At 47.5% G+C, this 18,496-nt stretch overlaps 1 protein-coding gene across 8 annotated transcripts in view; it reads left to right on the forward strand.

The window, feature by feature from the left end:
* LRIG1 (leucine rich repeats and immunoglobulin like domains 1) overlaps positions 1–18,496 on the forward strand; it is a 101,585-nt gene that overhangs the window by 18,639 nt on the left and 64,450 nt on the right. For 7 of the 8 annotated variants that reach the window (XM_036331617.1, XM_036331621.1, XM_036331625.1 and 4 more), the window contains exon 2: positions 17,965–18,036. In XM_036331617.1, coding sequence (XP_036187510.1) covers positions 17,965–18,036 — 72 coding nt within the window. Of the gene's footprint in view, positions 1–9,176; positions 9,264–17,964; positions 18,037–18,496 lie in introns of those variants that run through there. The other variant, XM_036331624.1, reaches the window with a different exon arrangement.

An 18,496-nucleotide genomic window follows, 5' to 3' on the forward strand; every position in this document is an offset into this window, starting at 1 on the left:
AGACGGCTTTTGTGTCTGTTTTCTTTCACTTAGCAAAACGTTTTTCAGGGAGCTTCCGTAGTATAGCTGGAATCAGCAGTTCTTCCCTTTGGTGACTGAATAATATTCCATTGCATGGCTAGATCGCATTTTGTTTATCCATTTATTAGTCGATGGACTTTTTGGGTGGTTTCTACTTTTTGGCAATTATGAATTATGCTGCTATGCACATTGGTGACACATTTTTGTATAAATATATGTCTATTTCTCTTGGGTAGATACCTAGGAGTGGGTTTGCTGGGTCATATTATGACTCTGTGTAACTCTTTGAAGAACTGCTGGACTGTTTTCCACAGAGGCTGCATGCACCCTGTTGATTTCCATCAGAAAGTTCTCATTACTCTGCAATCTCACCAGTACTTATTGTCTGTCTGTTGTTTTTTTGTTGTTAATCCTCACCTGAGGATATTTTTTCCAGTGATTTTTTTTTAGAGAGAGTGAAAGGGAAGGAGGGATGAGTTGGGCGGGGGGAGAAATATATAGAGAAAACATATAGAGAAAACATTGATTGGTTGCCTCCTGCAGTTGCCCTGACTGGGGCTGGGGATCCAACCTGCAACCCAGGTATGTGCCCTTGACTGGGAATTGAACCCACAACCCACAGTGCTCAGGCTGACACTGAGCAACACCGGCCAGGGCTTGTCTGTCTTTTTATTTATTTATTTATTTATTTATTTAAAATATATTTTATTGATTTTTTTACAGAGAGGAAGGGAGAGGGATAGAGAGTTAGAAACATCGATGAGAGAGAAACATCGATCAGCTATCTCCTGCACACCCTCTACTGGGGATGTGCCCGCAACCAAGGTACATGCCCTTGACCAGAATCGAACCTGGGACCCTTCAGTCCGCAGACCGATGCTCTAGCCACTGAGCCAAACTGGTTAGGGGTTGTCTGTCTCTTTAATTATATCCATCCTAGTGAGTGTGGAGTGGTATCTCATTATGGCTTTTATTTGAATATCTCTAGTGACTTGTGATGCTTTTGTGTGTTTGTTGGCCGTTTATATGTCTTTAGAGAAATGTCTATTCTGTTTCTTTGCTCATTTTTTAATCGGGTCATTCGTTCTTTTATTGAGTTACAAGCAGAGCATGTTTTGAAAAGAGATAGGTTGTACCATTTTCAGTGGTTTGGATTTTGCCCAGGTAGAGACACTTTTCTCTGCCTTACCTTGCTTAGGTACACAGAATTTTATTTTTAGGAGTTTTAAGACTTTTACGAACCCCAGGTAGAAATATAACGGGCAATGCTTGCCTGGTTTCTTTGGTTGATTGTCGCCCTGTTTGTAACCCCAAGCGAAGGAGGAAATGTTGCAGAAGAGAACATGGTTGTTCTCGGGTCAGTCCAGCTCCAGACCCTTGGGGAGCTCATCGCAGTGTTCTCTGCTGGAATAGGAGGGTTTGCCCTCCTGTACCTTAAGGATGTTTGTTGTGCACAGACATTCACAGCCAGGCCTGACTCCAGGGCAAGCCTGCCTTTGCCGGTAGAACTGCAGCTATAAATTAGGCCGAAATGCAGTCCTGAGGCTGTCCAAGTGCAGGCCTGTAATTGCTCTGGACAGGTTTACAATAGGAGGTGTGAAGTGTTTGGTGGAGACCGGAAGCAGGGGGAGTGGGAAGGGGAGACACATTGAACTTGGCTGCTTCAGGGTGGTGGGCTGACACAACTAATTGAAAAGTATGGCCCTGGTGGCTTTTAATGGGCAAGGAAGCCGAGGCCTTGCAGTGGTTTTCTTTACAGCAAGAAACCAGAGGGAGAGAGGCCCTCTGCGTCCCTCCGGCGTCAGCACTGAGATTCTGCCAGCATCTAGAACCCCGGGCCTGGTGTAGAGGGGCAGATCTGCTGCTTCTGTTTTTATTTCTTGCTCTTTAGTCCCATTCTAGATGAGCTAAGTGGATAGAGGCAGGGATTCTGGGTGGTGGGTGCTTGAGAGAGGCCTGCAGGTGCACTCTTGCTGATTTAGTTAGAGTGGGCGCAGGCCATGAAGTAGTAACTACCTGGTGGCTCTCTGTTAGTTGTTACGGCAGCCAGTAGGCATTTTTTCACTCCTCCATTGACCTTGGAGCTGCATTTGTGGGGCCAAAGCCTGGGAATTTGCATGCTCGTCAGCTCTGGGGGGACACTGCTTTGGAGGCGTAAGTGTGAGACCCACAGCCCACAGCCCACAGCTCAGCTCTCAGTTCTTGTGGCTCCAAGTCCCTGTTCTCCTGCCTTCCACCATCCTCTGTGGCTGCCTGATACCAGGGCTCTCTGAGCTGGGATGATACAGGCTGGGTCTTCCTCTCCCAGCCGCGCCTTTCCCTCCCTCAGGACCTTGGCCTGTGCTCTTGCCACTGTGCCTCTTTCGTGACTTTATCCTTCCGGCCTCGGGTTAAACATTCCTCCAGGCTTTTCCCAGAGCACCAAGGCAGTGGTTGGTCTCTGCCTTCTTCCAGGAGAGGCTTGGGGACGCGGCTGTGGTTCCTTGCTCATCGTCTTCTCCCTTTCCTGCCGTATACTTGGTGAGAGTAGAGCTACCTTATTGCAGTGGTCCTGGATGGAGTCCCACGCCATTCCTGGCACATGCGAGGTGTTCAATAAGCATTTTGTGTTCATTAAATTCCTAACGAAACGTGAGTGGCTGCTGGCTTTTCTGTTGTGTTGTATTATCCCAGGCTCTGTTCCTGTGTCCCTGATACATCTGCCCACACACCTGTAGAAATAACCACAGGTTGGCCATCCGCATGTCTGCCCTTCTGGGACTGCTTATTTTCTGCTCCGTGGGGGCTAATTAGATGCCTTTTAAAAAAAAAACCCTCACCTGAGAATATTTTTTCCATTGATTTTCAGAGAGAGTGGAAAGGAGAGGGAGGGGGAGAGAAAGTGGGAGGGGCGAGAGAGATCTACAGATCAGGGTGGGATCAAACCTGCAACCCAGGTTATGTGACCTTGACCAGAGTTGAACCTGAGACCCTTTGGTGAGCAGGCTGACACACTCTAACCACTGAACACACCAGCCAGGACTAGATGCCTCTTAAGGGCCAGTTGTATACACTGAAATTAGCTGTTTATTAAAAACAAAAACTAAAAAAATGGACCCATTTGCATTTATTTCAGATAGCAACTTCCAGAAAGCCCTGCCAAAGGCGGGATATAGAAGGTGCGGTGATGGTGGAGGTGATAGGGTCTTCCTTGAGATGTGTGGTGGTTAATGTGTAACCTCTTTAACGAGGCTTCTATGGCGGGTTCATAAACTGTGCTGTGGAGCATGTGTTTGTAGTAAGTGCCTGGCTTTGCAGATAATTCATAACCCCAGGTTTAATTTCCTTTGGTTGAAAACAAGTACCACCACCAACTGGTAATCCTTCTATCTTAAAACAGGTTGGACACACCCAAATAGTGGCTGGAGAAGACTTTCTTAGATTCCCTCTTCCTTAGCCCATTCCCAGCCGCAGACAGTTTTAGAGAGTGAACTCAAGTGAGATAAAGAAAGAGAGGTGGGGCCTGGCCAGCATGGCTCGGCTGGTTGGAGTGTCATCCCATGTACCGAGAGGTTGTGGATTCGATTCCAGGTCAGGGCACATCCTAGGTTGTGGGTACAACCAACCTCCCTCCCTCCCTCCCTCCCTCCCTCCCTCCCTCCCTCTCTCTCTTAAAAATAAGTCAATAAGTGTATCCTCGATTGAGTGTTAGAAAGGGAGGGAGGGAGGGAGGGAGGAAGGAAGGAAGGAAGGAAGGAAGGAAGGAAGGAAGGGGAAGGGGAAGGAAGGAGAGAGAGCGGAGAGTGGAGAGTGGAAGGTCGGCGTGGCGAGGAGGAGAGGCCTGTCTCCCTCATGTGGACAGGACGGTCAGGACTGGGGTCCGACAGCCGGCCTGACTGTACCGATTGCTCCACTGTGCGTTGGTGTCTTTGGGGATTGTCCACTTGGAGGGGCCGGATTAGAAATGAGAGAGCGTGACTGCAATAAGCTTACCAGCAAACTAGGGTGATTCTGCCATCCTAGAATTGCCTACCTGTTCCACAGGAGAGGTAAATAATTGCTGGAATTTGGGTAACATAAAACCCAGAGGCTAGGTGACTCGGTAGTGGTGTATCTGGCTTCACGAATAACATTTTGAAGCGCTGTCTGCCCTAATGGCAACAGAAGCCATCAGCTAAATAAGCCAGCTGTGAAGTAAGAGCAAGAGCAGGAGTGTTTGCACAAACCACCTTTCAGTTTTCTGATCCTCAATGAATGTCAGTTGGTTTGTGAATTATTAACTTAAGTGTGCGTGAGGAAATACTGGCCACTTAAATGTCGTGTGTATTTTTATGTAAGAAAAAATAAAACCGACCACACCCTCAGCTGCTGCCGTTTCACTCAGCAGGCGTATTTAAAGCAGAGGTCGGAATGCTGGCCCCTCAACCACACGTGCACCATCTATCACAGCTCATCCCGTGCCGTTGGGTTCTGCCGAGGAAGGCAGGCACTCAGCCTGTTGGCAGATACAAGTAGGACGGTCCTTACTGAGCTGATGGAGTGTCCAGGTCTGCGTGAGGGTTTGGTAGGGCTGCCTGTCTCGTTGGGAAGAGTGTGACCGGTCAGCACAGTGGGCTGAGTGAGCACAGAAGGCTGGCTTAGGAAGTCTGTTTAATGTCGCTTCCCTTCAACTTTGCCAGAGGGCTTTGAGGTGGGTCCTTTAATTTGTCACTGGAGAGAAGCCCATCTTTTTTTCTGTCTTGATTTCCTTGGCATGAAAACCTGAAGTTGGTCTCCCTTCCAGTACCGCAGGGTGCGCCCTTGGAAGAAGTCAACACAACCGCTCCCCCCCCGCCCCCCGGCTGCATTTTGGTACCCAAGGCAGGAGGGATTGGGGACATGAGTGATGACTGGGGTTCCTGCTTTACTCTGACCTCTCTTCAGAGGTCCCAAGGGCTTCCTAAGGTTTATATCAATGGACTAGTTATCTCTTAGGACTTACCTGGGGAGGGGAATTGAGCAGCAGCCTTTATTTTGGAGGGAGGGACAGGCTGAGGGAGGAAGACTCCATAAAGGATGAAGGAGGAGGGAGGGAGTTTGGAAGTGGAGCTGACAAACGGTTGTGGAATAGCAGGTCTTCCTCTGAGCTGGGTTCACCCGGGGAGAATAAGTCACACTTGGAAATGCCTGGGTGAGGTGCTAGGGGCTCAGTTACTTTACTGAATGGTCTGAGCTTTGCCCATTTCCAGGGCAGACAGCATTTGTGCCACGGGAAGGGAGAGACAGACACCTGTTTCCTTCCCCATCTTGTCATCGTACTCTGGAGCAGTGCCATGTGATATTGGCAGTTCTGCATTACATGCCTCCTGCATGGAAATGGGAGAGAAGAAATCCAGGCTGTAAATAAATCTGTTTTGGGACTTTGTAGTGGCAAATTATGTGAATGAGTGGATTGAAAGTGCCTGGTTTATAGCATTGTGAATACCCAGGCCTTAGATAAATATTGACACCAGCAGGGTGACAGGCCTACCATTTATGGCATTCCCCTGGGAATAAAAGAGCTTTCTGAGGTGCTTGTGACCTTACAAACCACCCTGGCGAGTTTGTGCAGGTGCCTCCCCAGTAGCTCTTTGGGTTTGAGAGTGGGCGGGTTTGTCTTTGTGCTTGTGCAAGCTCAGCCTCACTGAATCCCAACCTGCTTTGGCGTATCGATCTGGTTCATTTTGCTGCAAGTGAATGTAGTTGCCAGCACAGTTTTGCAGAGTCATGCTTGTGTGGTCATGCAGACCAGCCTTGGGATTGGAGCACCTTTGTTTGCTCCGGCAGCCTTTCAGAGCCAAGTGTGGGGAGTGGGAGAAAGGAAAGCCAGCGTGGGGGTCGAGCACACGGGGCCCCACCGAACCATACTTTGAATTTGTCTGCCCTCTAATTGAGGAGGGTTTAAGATGCCAGTTTTGTTAGTGAGGAGTATGAGGAGCAGGACCTCAAGGTAGTGTGCTGTTAGGAGGAAGTCCTGATGGAGTAACTTGACTCGGCAAACTGAAGGGAGACTAACCAACTTGGGTTTGATTACATCATCTTTCAGAAAGGAATGCTGGTGGGGGCAGGGGAGGGGTGTGTTCATCAAAGAAGTGCTAGCTCTTCAGAGGGAAGCTGCCTGATGTAGCTGATAGCTGAGCTCATCTGATGTCTAGGTTTGGTGTGACCCAGGGCCCTGATTTCCCGCTGGGGTGGGAACTGAGGGGCGCTCATCCGCTCCCAGCACACAGAGAGGATGTGGAGTCTCCAGACGCTGTGTGCTGTTTCTGAGGTTTCTGCAGCCTGTAACTGGAACTCGAAAAGGAGTCACTTATGTTGAGTTTGGTAGCGCTTTTATTAAACTTTTGCTGGTGATTTACTTTAAAACCAGACTGACATCCCATAGGTATCTGTGCTCATTATTTGGTTAAGGTATAGTTAGAAAGTGGAATTACTGCTGGGATCCACCTTTTAAGATACATCTTTGGGAGTAAATGACCTGGAACTGTAAACTGTCAAGAGATGGCCTTGTGTGTGTGTGTGTGTGTGTGTGTGTGTGTGTGAGAGAGAGAGAGAGAGAGAGAGAGAGAGAGAGAGAGAGAGAGAGAGAGAGAGAGATGGATGAGCTCTTGGCTTTGGGATGCCCTGGGCCTGGATGAAGGCAGTGGACCATGTGGAAAAGTTGAGGCATCATATTGAGAGGACTTGATGAATGGTTTTTTGTTTTTTTTTTAAGGAAAAAATGAACGTATATTGTTGCTCAGCCATTTTCACGGCCAGTTATCCATTCGACATAGTAAAATTTTCATAATGTTCAAGGATAGAGGACACAAGCTTGGTGCTTACAGTCCCAGTGAAAAGGAAGTTGCGTATTGTAATAGCAGAAAGCAGCCTGTGTAAGATGACGCATGCAGAGACTGTGTGCTCCCTGCACCTTGACTTAGTATCTTCGCAGTCACTTCCACAACCAGAGAAGTGGCTGTGGCGCCGAGAAAACGGTGGGACGAGCTTTTAAGTTGACAGCGTTTCATGACATCTTAGTCGCTTGGCTTCAGTGATGTTTCATGGCACATAAACTTTAAAAACCTGATGGAAAAATTGACAGAACGAGATCCCACGTCGATGCTAGTGAATAAAGCCAGCGCATTAACTGTTAACCAGAAGGCTGGCCATCTAAAACTGCACATTTTCTTTTTCTTATCCTCCACCTGAGGATACGTGTGTTGATTTGAGAGAGAGAGAGAGAGAGAAACATCGACTGGTTGCCTCTGTATGTGCCATGACTGGGGTTCGAATCCACCACCTGGGTGTGTGCCCTGACCTGGAATCGAACTCGAAGCCTTTCGCTGCACAGGATGACGCTCAACCTACCAAGCCACCTGGCTGGGCTGAGTAATCGTCATTTTCAAGTTTTGAGGTAGCTGGGAAAGAAAGGGAGGGTAAAACAAGGAGATAATATTTAATGTTTGAAACCTAGAAGATGGTATTGAAAATCCAGAAGAGGAGATAGCGTTGAGAATGTCTGATAATGTTTGAAGGAGTCTTGCACTTAATCCGTTTGTACTGCAGGGTATCCTGGCAAATGCAAGGACACCTGGACTTTTGTATGAGCTTCATAGGTTTCTGATGACCAAGATGTTAGAGAGTAGTGAGTAGTGGGTGTGACTTCAGTCGGAGAAATGAAAGATGCCTGTGAGTGCCCCGAAGCTGACCGGGCCCCAGCCACACCCCGAGGACCCCGGGCTTCCCAGAAAGGATCTTCCTTGCGCGTAGCTTTCTCCTGGGAAGGGAGTTAAACCACTTGTGTCAGTTGTCCCTTAAAATCTTTCCGTGTGGGTGGGGGAGGAAAGAGATGCTGATAACACTAAGGTAAGCTGTTGTTTGTACAGATGTATTTACTTTAAAAAAAAAGCACTTTCATTTCCTTCTTCCTATGTATTACTCTTCTGTGACCCAAAGTGTTGCCTAAAATTGCCCTCTAAACATGTGCTTTAACAACAACAAACCAGGATGGCTAAGCCTGGAGCTAACATTTAAAAAAATCTTTTGGCACACATTTCTGTAACGAGGTTTGCGTACTATTATTTTCATTGATTGGATTATATTAGAATCTGAATTGTCAGAAATGAGGGTTAAAAAAGCCACAAAATGTCTTGAATCTTCCCTCGTTCTGGGGAACATCTAGACAAGAGTGTTTAGAACGGAGTGTAATTAATGACTTGGGGGTGTTTGTTTGTTCTTAATATTTTAATGTGTGTCTTTTGTACTCAGGGGAGTAATATGCTATTGGAGGTTTCATTTCTGAGGAATCCAGCATCACTGATATAGTTTCCTAACTTATCCTTTTATCCCAGTGAAATTCTTGGCTTCACCTTCTGCCAGAAAGACAGGCTTGGGATGTGGCCAGCAGTACTTTTTATGGGGCTGTGTTAAAATATGTATTTTCTTTAAAAATATTTTTTTATTGATTTCAGAGAGGAAGGGAGAGGGAAATAGAAACATCAGTGACGAGAGAGAATCCTTGATCAGTTGCCTCCTGCATGCCCCCTACTGGGGATCAAGCCCTCCACCCAGGCATGCGCCCCTCACCAGAATCAAACCTGGGACCCTTCAGTCTGCAGGCTGACGCTCTATCCACTGAGCCAAACCAACTAGAACAAAATTCATATTTTCTTCTCTGATGGCGAGGTTCCCCTCAGGGCTTTAGGTGGGGCACACGTGTGTGAAATCAGTGTGCAGTGCCGAAGCGTTTCAGTGGCGGGTAGGGAACTGACCACCACCGCGTTCCTGCTGGTTGGCGATTGTGCCAGTTTCGAAACACATTCTGGTGGGTGACATTCAGTCAAAGAGGTGTTCATAAGACATAGCTAGTTTGCAGCTTTAATATATAACCCCAAAGTTAGTGGATTTTAAAGCTGCATCATGCTTTTCATAAACCCTTTATTTACAGGGGTGGTTTTACAGAGAGCTCATCTCCACGTGGACATTTGTGGGGCGGAGGGTGCAGGTGGAGGTGTTAGGAAGGCAAACATTATTCTGTGACCAGAGGGGCACTGGTGGACCTTAAGAAGCACTTGGTGAACCCAGGATTCCAAATTTATCCACTAGATTAATGTGTCCTCACTTCCTGTCCCTCTGCCCGGCTGTTTTACCTGCTACAGAAGCAAGAGTCTCGTTCCTGCTTCCGCAGAGCAAGGTTCCATTTAGGAGACTTCCTCCTTCATCCTGTCCCCGAGGAAACTCCAGCCTCGGGAGTGTCGCCAGAGGTGAGCACAGGGGCACTGTCTGTCCCTGGAGGTCAGGACTGATAAGCCTTCTGCTCTCACTGAAGCTCCTTGTGTCTCAGGATGTTGATTGATTGACAGGGAGGGAGGCCTGGCTCCCAGCTCCGCCTGCCCTCTGTCCCTCAGATGCCGGGCTCTGGGTCACGTGGGAGCTGTATGCTGGCTGGTGTCCGCCACGGTGCAGGGGCCTGTGTGGAGGTGATGAGTTGGGAAGTCCTGAGGAGTTTGCGGACTCTGAGAGGGCAGATTTGTGACCGCTTCAGAGATGATAGTACAGAATAGGGGACCAGACTGTTGACCCCTCTCCCCTCCTCCCCTGCTCCTTCCCTATGGTCAGACCACCTGGTGGCTGTAGACGCCTCTTCCTGGCTGGGCGGTCATGGTGGTGGCCCCTGTGTGGCGGCTGTAGGAGGGTCAGCCTGTGGCTAGCCGCTATTCCCCGTGCAGACCCCCTTTGTGGAGTACCTGCCCCCTGCAGAGCTGGTGGGCTCTAGTGCCTCCTCCTAATTTAATTAATTCATCTTTAGGGGCTAACGGTGCACGCACCATCTTTAACAAGAGACTGGTATGGGAGATTTGTGGACTCCTTAGAACCCCCCCACAACCAAGCATGAAAGTGCTTAAATAACAAAATCAGCTCTAACCGGTTTGGCTCAGTGGATAGAGCGTCGGCCTGCAGACTTGAAGGGTCCCAGGTTCGATTCCGGTCAAGGGCATGTACCTTGGTTGTGGGCACATCCCCAGTGGGAAGTATGCAGAAGGCAGCTGATCGATGTTTCTCTCTCATCGATGTTTCTAACTCTCTATTCCTCTCACCTTCCTCTCTGTAAAAAATCTATAAAATATAAAAAAAACACACACACAAAACCCCAAAAAACACACACAACAAAATCACATAACAACCAATTAATTTCCTTTCTTTAGCCAAAACCTTAGTTTGGTAGGAAAAACAGATCCTAGAATCTCCTGTTTTAGGGGATGTTCCAGAAAGCAAATGCTGATCGCTTTCAGTGGTGGGGGCCGCTGACTGTTAGTCAAGCTCTCAGTAGTTGAACAAGGGCATATTCTGCTTCTGTGGGAATCAGCCTTTATGGCCTGAAGATGAACGCTCACGAGGGACCTGGCACGGACGTGTGCGAAGGCTTATATAACCCTTGACTTACTGACTGGCAGGCACGTGACTCTGGCTGCGCTTCTCCATGTTGTCCTGAAACTGCTTGTGTCTTTGTGTCTTGACCTCTCCTTTCTAGGAGGTCCTGTCTTCTTGGCTTTTTTTTTTTTTTAAGGTTCATACCCTCCACGCCCTATTTAACATTTCTGGTACTCTTCCTCAAAACAGTGTTCTTCTCCCAGCCTTTTTCCAGGTTTCAGCTAAGGTTTTGTATTTTTCTGATAAATTTTTCTTACCACAACTGACTTTCCCTGCTCTGAGCACCACCTGGACTCAGTGGTATCCATACCAGGGGTGATACCCTCAGATGCTCCAGGGGCAGGCAGGTGCTGAGCTGAGGGAAGAGGGCTGCCGACACAGCGGAGGCCCCTGGGCCCCTGGAGGACTTGCTAACCAAAGGATTGCTATTGTCAGGGGTGCTCTCCCAGTGGTTATTTTCAAGGGAAACTGAAACTGTTATTTTGTGTGTGAAAACCTTAGGTTTCTCCAAACACTGTTGAGTCACAAACAATTTTCCCTGAAGCCCAGCTTTGGCTGAAGGGCCACCAGTAGGCGGCTGTGCCTGCCACCCCCAGAGGCCTGCCCGCCAGGGCCTGTGGCTGTCATTGTTTGGTCCAGAGTCTCACCTGACCAGTAGGTTGTAAACTCCTTGAGGTTAAGGGCTAGAGCTTATCCTAATTTGTATCAGATCTTATCACAGCACAGTAGACATTGTAGGAAAACACTCAATTACTGTTTGTTGGATTTGACATCTGTTGGGTGCTAAGGGACAAAACTGAGACCTGGATTCAAACTAGCCATGGCCTGGGTGAGGTGAGTGACCGGCTAAGGTGGAGGGCTGCATCCCAGGGGACTCCTCTCAGTTGTCTTCAGCGTCAGAATTCAGAGGCCACACTGATTTCCATCGCGATTTTAGCTAATTTTAAGGAATAAAAGTCGTTGGTGCCTCTCGGGTCCTTATATGGCTGGTGTGTATTATCTCTTTTGAATTGTTTGTATACCTCACTTGCATATAGAACTATCTATGTAACATTTTCAAATAGTTAAGTAACTGTGATTCATTACTGACTTTTAAAAAAATATATTTTATTGATTTTTTACAGAGAGGAAGGGAGAGGGATAGATGGTTAGAAACATCAATGAGAGAGAAACATCGATCAGCTGCCTCCTGCACACTGCCTACTGGGGATTTGCCTGCAACCCAGGTACATGCCCTTGACCGGAATTGAACCTGGGACCCTTGAGTCCACAGGCTGATGCTCTATCCACTGAGCCAAACCAGTTAGGGCCATTTACTGACTTTCTTAAATATAATTGACCCAAAGCTTACAGGATGAGCTGTATGTATCGTATTGAGTTAATATCTGAGTGATTTTTGCCTTTAATCATTTGCAGAAAGTGTTTCTTTTTCCGAGTCTCAGTTTAGGGTGTCATGCTTAGCTCACTGGAGAGGGATGGCTGCACATTCCGGATCTTCTCCTGGCGGGAATTCTGGAGCGAGGAGGCCCGAGGGGTGATTCTAGTTTAAGATGCAGTTTCATTCTAAATGTACACCTTTAACCATTTGTACGCCTTAAGCGTCTATAGACGCAAGTGGCGGACTTTTTAAAATTAAATTCAAAATATCGTGGCAGTTAACTGGTTAATGTGGATTATTAGGCTGTTTAGTAGTGGCGCTTGGGTAATGAGGGGAAACGGAAACATCACAGTAGAAAAGATAAGGACATCTGATATTTTAGATTTTAAATAAATCTCTTATTCTCAGACAACCTTATACTGTGGGTCTGGGGAACATAATGTGGTGATTTTATTGGGACTGTACTGCACATAATTCCTCAGAAGGTAAAAATGCAGCAGCAGAAATAGCCTCCGGAGTGAGCCTAAGAGATTGAATAACTTACAAAGTTGCATGCTCTCCTCACTCACTCACAGCCTTGACATTTGAAAGCACTGCTCTCTGTCCTAGGAACGCAGGTGACTCCTTTAAAATGGGCGGCAAAAAAGCATTTCCTGAGGGTAAGAAGCGATGTCCACTGGAGTCCACAGTTTCCCGAGAAACACCAGACTCCCGGTGAGGCCTGGGCCCTCAGTAGTGCTCAGTAGTTGGGTCAGTGGATGTATCTGAAAGCTTAAATATGCAAAGTGCCCTGCCGGTCAGGAGCCCAGACAAGGTTGAGTAATGGGAAATCGCCTGGCCTGGACACCAGAATGACTCTGAAAACCTCCCTCCTCAGGGAATGCTTGCCACCAAATGAGGACAGTTCCTTCTGCAGTGAGTTATGGCTCCTATTCATACTGAAATACAAGTGGAGCTGTGCCGGCTTCCCGGGAGGGGTTTGTCTGCATTCAGTGACCTGTGAGCAGTGCCTGCTTGTGAGGACAGTGTGAATGATGTGGTCCAGGGATGCGGGGCACTTCCTCACGGAACCCACTCCACCAACACGGAACCTGGCATCCCTCGGCTTCCCAGGAGCCAATTACTTCCTGCTTGCCAGCCGGTTTCCCTCGTGGTTCTGGTTGTAGGAAGGTGCTGGTCAGGTTCTGTAAATACTGATGAAGCCTCCAGAGTTACTCTCAGAGGGCCTTTGTTTCAAGAGTGTCTTCCTGATGAATTGAGTTTCCCAAGGCCGCTCCCTCTGTGGGATGGCTAAGAACTTTGTGCGCCTAAAAGACGGCTAATATCTGTGTCCAACCCTCCCCCCGTTTTTTAACAAAGACCTTGAATTATTGGGAAATTCACATTTATTGTTAAAATCCAAGTTTCTCACCCAGGTGCCATTTCACTTTAAATATTTGTTGATCTCATGATTTGGAAGTATTTGCGAGCACTCCGAGACTTGGATTCCGCCCAGCTTAGCGGACATTTCAGTGGCGTGGAAGTGCCTCTGTCTGCATGGTGCAGTGTGACCCACGTGCGGCTGTGGAATATTGCACTAGTGCGACTGAGGAACTGAATTCTTAATTCGTTCAAATAGTAACATTGTTGGCTGCGTGGCCAGTGGCTGTTGAATTGGACAGCACAGGGTTACGTAACTGGCGGGGGCAGAGGTAATGTGTGTTTCTCAGCTACTCGAGGCCTTCGCTTTTCTAGTTCAGTGGGTTCAGGTGGGGGAATTTGTTACGAAAAATGCTCAGCAGGCCGACTGTGCCATGCACTGTTAAACAGTTTGCTTTTCAGACAAATAAAACCTGGTAAAACTTGAGCTGTTCTCACCAGAGGTGCCTCTTGCGTGAGCTGCAAAGGGTGGGCCGACGGTCATCTTTCAGCAGATTAGCGGGAAGAATATCCTTGGCTGGGCTCAATTGTTCAAAGATTTGTGCACCCTTTTTACAAGAACAGGGACAATTTGTGTTATGACAGTGGCTGACAAAATGTTTAATGAAAGCTGCAATTGGCAGTAACTAAATTCCCTGAGGTTTCTTTCCGCTCCTCTTTGCTACTGAAAGGTGCAGAAATGCTTTTGACAGCATCTGTCCTGCTGACAGATGACTTGTTTTGACAAGAGAATCTGAAACCTTCAACTTCAGGCACATTCAGATGTCCAGCTGGGTGAGGGTTGCTCGTGTTTGTAGAAATAAGTGAGGCCTTTAGATTTGTGTGCATGGCAGCTGCCACCTGAAAGAAAGTCCTCATTAAAGGGTTTTCACTGATTAACTCTTTGTTCTTGAGAACTAAGATGAGAATTCACATCCCTCTCTGTACAGTTCTTGGGCTGAATAAATGTAGTTCATTAATCACTGAAAACTGAGTGTCAGTAAGCATAGTAGTCAAAGGGTCAAAAAAAACACTTTATTTAAAAATTGTTCTGAAGAAAGTAAGCCATTGTTGATAATATTATTCACAATTTCCAAAAGATGGAAACAGCCCAAATGCTCATCTGCTATTGAAATGATAAAATGTGTGTGTGTGCACACGCCTGTACACGCACACACACACACACACACACACGAGTATTATTCAGCCCTGAAAAGGAAAGAAATTCTCACGTATGCTACAACATGGATACACCTTAAGAATAGCATGTGAAGTGAAATAAGCCAGAAACAAAAGGACAGATACTGTATGGTTTCACTTACCAGAGGAACCTAGAGTTGTCACATTTCATAGAGTCAGACAGTCGAGTGGAGGTTGCCAGGCCTGGGTGGGGCACAGGGAGGATGGGGAGTTAGTGTTTAAGAGGAACTAAATTTCAGGGAGAAGATGGAAAAGTTCTAGGGATGGCTGATGCTGATGGTTGCATAACAATGTGAATGTGCATTGAACTGTACACTTAAAAGTGGTTAAGATGGTGCATTTTATGTTATCTGTATTTTACCACAGTAAAACAACATTATGCTGGCAGTTTGTCTTCCTGAAATGAGTAAACAAGAAAATGCCTCTGAGAATTTTATTCCAGATTATAGTTATCAGGGAGAACCTGTAATAATCAAAGCGTAATATGCTAATTAGAGTGGATGTCCTTCTGGATGACCTTCCAGACGAAGCCGGGGCTGCAAGGGAAGCCCTGGGGCTGGAGGGAAGCCGGTGCTGGCCGCTGGGGGAAGGAAGGCCTACTCTTGCATGAATTTCGTGCATCGGGCCTCTAGTACAGTAAATATTTCCCCCATGTCCTTGCCACCCCGGGGCCTGCGCTTCATTAGCTGCCTCCTCTGCAGTCGCTGAGGGCCTCCCAGAGGATGCCCGTTAGAGCCAGTCTCCTCCACACCCCTTGGCTGGTGCACGGCTTTCCTACTGCATCGCAAGTCGAAGGTATCACTTCCAGGCTGACCCAGTGAGAGCTTAAGCTCCATGGACAAATCCATTCATCTTCATCACTGCTTACTGGCTCTTAGGGCTCGAGCCGATGCTGCTTGGCTTTGTGAGAAGACCAGCTTATGGAAGACCCCTTTTCAAGCAGCCTTACATGACTTCATTCCAGAGAGTGTGAAGTGAGGCTGCCAGTGGACTGCCTAAGAGCCAGCCCTGTGACCCAGCTCCCCCCTGGCTACACATATAAGCCAACAACAAGTCACTCGGTTTTGAACCCGATAGCCTCAAGCTGTGGCCTAGGTGAGAGGTTGAAAACTAGTGGCCCCCAGGCCAGATGTGGTTTGCAGATATGTTTTGTTTGGCCCATCTAGGGTTACTTTCTTTTTTTTTTTCTTTTTTTAAGAATTGAAAAGACTTCATGTGAGAATGCAGAGTTTGAGCTTCCTTTAACAATGGAGGAGCCTCATCTGCGCTGGCTTTGGGCAGGCGGGCAGGCACTGCTGTGTCCCTCAGTCCACGCCGGCAGGTGGCTGTCCACATGGCTTGTCTGCCCCCCTCCCTCTTGCCTTTGTGGTTTCTGAGTCTCTGATGTCTCCTCCAGCTCAACACCTTCCATGACCTGTGCTGATGTCAGCTCGTTCCAGCCCCTGTAAACTCTCGTATCTCTAGACACAGACACAGTATTTTACGTCCCCTCGCCCCCTTTATGATAATGTGCTGAAAACAGAAGACAGTTTCAGGCCGTCTGGTCCTTTTTCTGATGTGGGCAAAGTCTCTCCATTTGTGGATTTTCTTTTCCGAGTCTAACCAAGTGCAGACAAGCTCACACTTGACTTCGGTATGTGGTTTTAAAAATTACCACCTTCAGTTTTTTTATAGTAACATAATATCTAGACAAATTGCTTCTCATTCAGGCTATGCCCCGAACATAGATGTGCCATTATTGCACGTGTGGTTTGACTTTCATTTAGATGAATGTCTTGGGTTGGCAGTGAAATGGCTATCAGCTCTAGGCTAGTATTGATTGGAATGTCTCTGGGGTGAGTTTAAAAGGTAGTTGCCACTTTTGTGACATTGTGCCCCTTAAGAGCTAGAGCCAGCCGTGGGCAAACTACGGCCTGTGGGCTGGATCCGACCCGTTTGAAATGAATAAAACTAAAAAAAAAAGACCGTACCCTTTTATGTAATGATGTTTACTTTGAATTTATATTAGTTCACACAAACACTCCATCCATGCTTTTGTTCCGGGCCTCCGGTCCAGTTTAAGAACCCATTGTGGCCCTCGAGTCAAAAAGTTTGCCCACCCCTGAGCTAGACTTTAAATGCATGATGAGTAGCATTGTTAATTGGCAGTAATGCCAATGAGCTCTAATAGCTGAGATGAAAATGTTGACCTCGCTGGCTTCCACAGGACTTGCATATATTGTGGCCAGAGCAAGGTGCACTGTGCAAGAAGGGCTCATTGGACCACATCTCTGTGGCTTCTGTTCCCGTGGATTAATTAACCTACTCTGGGGTGAGGGTGTGATCTGAGGAGCTCCCCTGACCACACAGTTTCCAGCTTGTTGCGTGTCTGCCTCTGTGGGTACAGCTGGGAGTGCAGGGATAGGGATGTGACTGTGAATAATTGTGACAATGCCATCATTTCCAGAAGGCCGCCACATGTGTGGCTTTCATGCCTTTGGTTAGCACCAACCACAGATTTCTTGTGACCGTGGCTCCTCTCTCCTGTGTGCTTGGTTACTCCAATATTTACTGTATTCATTGATAGTAAGAGCACCATGTTGATAGTATAGCTTTGTGATTACAATCTTACAGTGTTCACTTTCTTGAGTCCCTTCAGCTCTGACTAGACCTGTGAGCGATTTTCACTCTTAAGTTGTGCAGACAGAATTTCTCAACCTCTGAATATTACTGTTGACTTGGGGCTTGGTAGGTGGTTGTTGTTAAGGGCTGTTCTGCTCATTGTAGGAGGTCAGCAGCATCCCTGACTTCCACCCTCAGTGCCATAGCCGCCTTCCCTTCCTTGCAGTTGTAACAACTCAAACTGTCTCCAGACATTGCCTGTGTCCTCCCTGAGTGAGAACCAGTGCTTTTAGACAACAAAGGGTCAGCCCTCCACCCGTCTTTTTTCTTTTTTCTTTTTTTTTGCTGTTGCTTGATGGTATTTGATGCGTTAGTAAGACATTGATTAAAAAGCGCCCTTTATTTTTTTATGTTTTTTTTAGGTAGGTATTTAAATTTGTTTTCTTTATTGATTAAGTTTATTACATATGTGTCCTTATCCCCCCATTGTCTCCCCCCCCACACACACACTCATGCCCTCACCCCCCTGGTGTCTGTGTCCATTGGTTAGGCTTACATGCATGCATACAAGTCCTTTGGCTGATCTCTCCCCCTTTAGAACAGCCTTGGCCTTGATAGGGTACAAAGCATGTGGACCAGCACACTCTAATGTAGGCAGCGGGCTGGCTTACCGTAGAATTTCTTTCATGTTGCTACGTGATGAAATGGTATTGATTAAAATTCATTTTAGTTTAGCCAAGCTCAGATGATTTGCGATTTTCACAGGGACATGTTTATGGATGCAAGTGGCAGGAGGTACAGCTATAAAGATCGGTGTCAATAGGTTATTTAAAATAATGTGTGCGATAAGGGCAATGATTTTATTTGGGGGTGGAATAGAAGATTCCTGAATTTTGGGTGTGTGGAAATTTTGATTCAGCTGTTTTTTTTTCTTTCTTTTTCTCTCCCTTTTCCAGAAACCTGAGTTACAACAAACTTTCTGAGATTGACCCTGCAGGTTTTGAGGACTTGCCAAATCTACAGGAAGTGTGAGTGTTTTTCCCCAAACCTCTCGGGGGTTGGAGGGGTGGAGAGCTCCTCGGGAAAACCCTCTCCTACTGCGCAGCATCGCCGGGATTGGGGTCTGAGCTTCTGAGAAGGAGCCTAGTGGTGAGGTTGTGGGAGGCAGGTGTCCTCTTCCCCAGCTCTCCCTCCTGCAGCACCTCTTCCTCCTGGGCTGTCAGTGATGGTGGCAGAGGCCGTAGGTACGGGTTTGCTGGGAATCACAGAACATGTGGGTGCAGGGCGGCCCCTCCCTGTGGGAAGCCCTGTGGACCAGCCGGGTTAGCACACCTGGCTGGTAGTTCCCCACAGTTCCCAGGAAACAAAGTACAGAAGAGCGGCCAGGAGAGGCTTCCCTTTTCTGTCCCCTCTCCAGTCAGAGCTGGGCACGCTGCCCGCGGAGCTCCCGGCCGCTCGTCTCGCAGCGTCCTTTAAAGCAAGCCTCCG

The sequence above is a fragment of the Myotis myotis genome, unplaced genomic scaffold (genome assembly GCF_014108235.1).
Source record: "Myotis myotis isolate mMyoMyo1 unplaced genomic scaffold, mMyoMyo1.p scaffold_m19_p_13, whole genome shotgun sequence".
Taxonomy (NCBI): Eukaryota; Metazoa; Chordata; class Mammalia; order Chiroptera; family Vespertilionidae; genus Myotis; species Myotis myotis.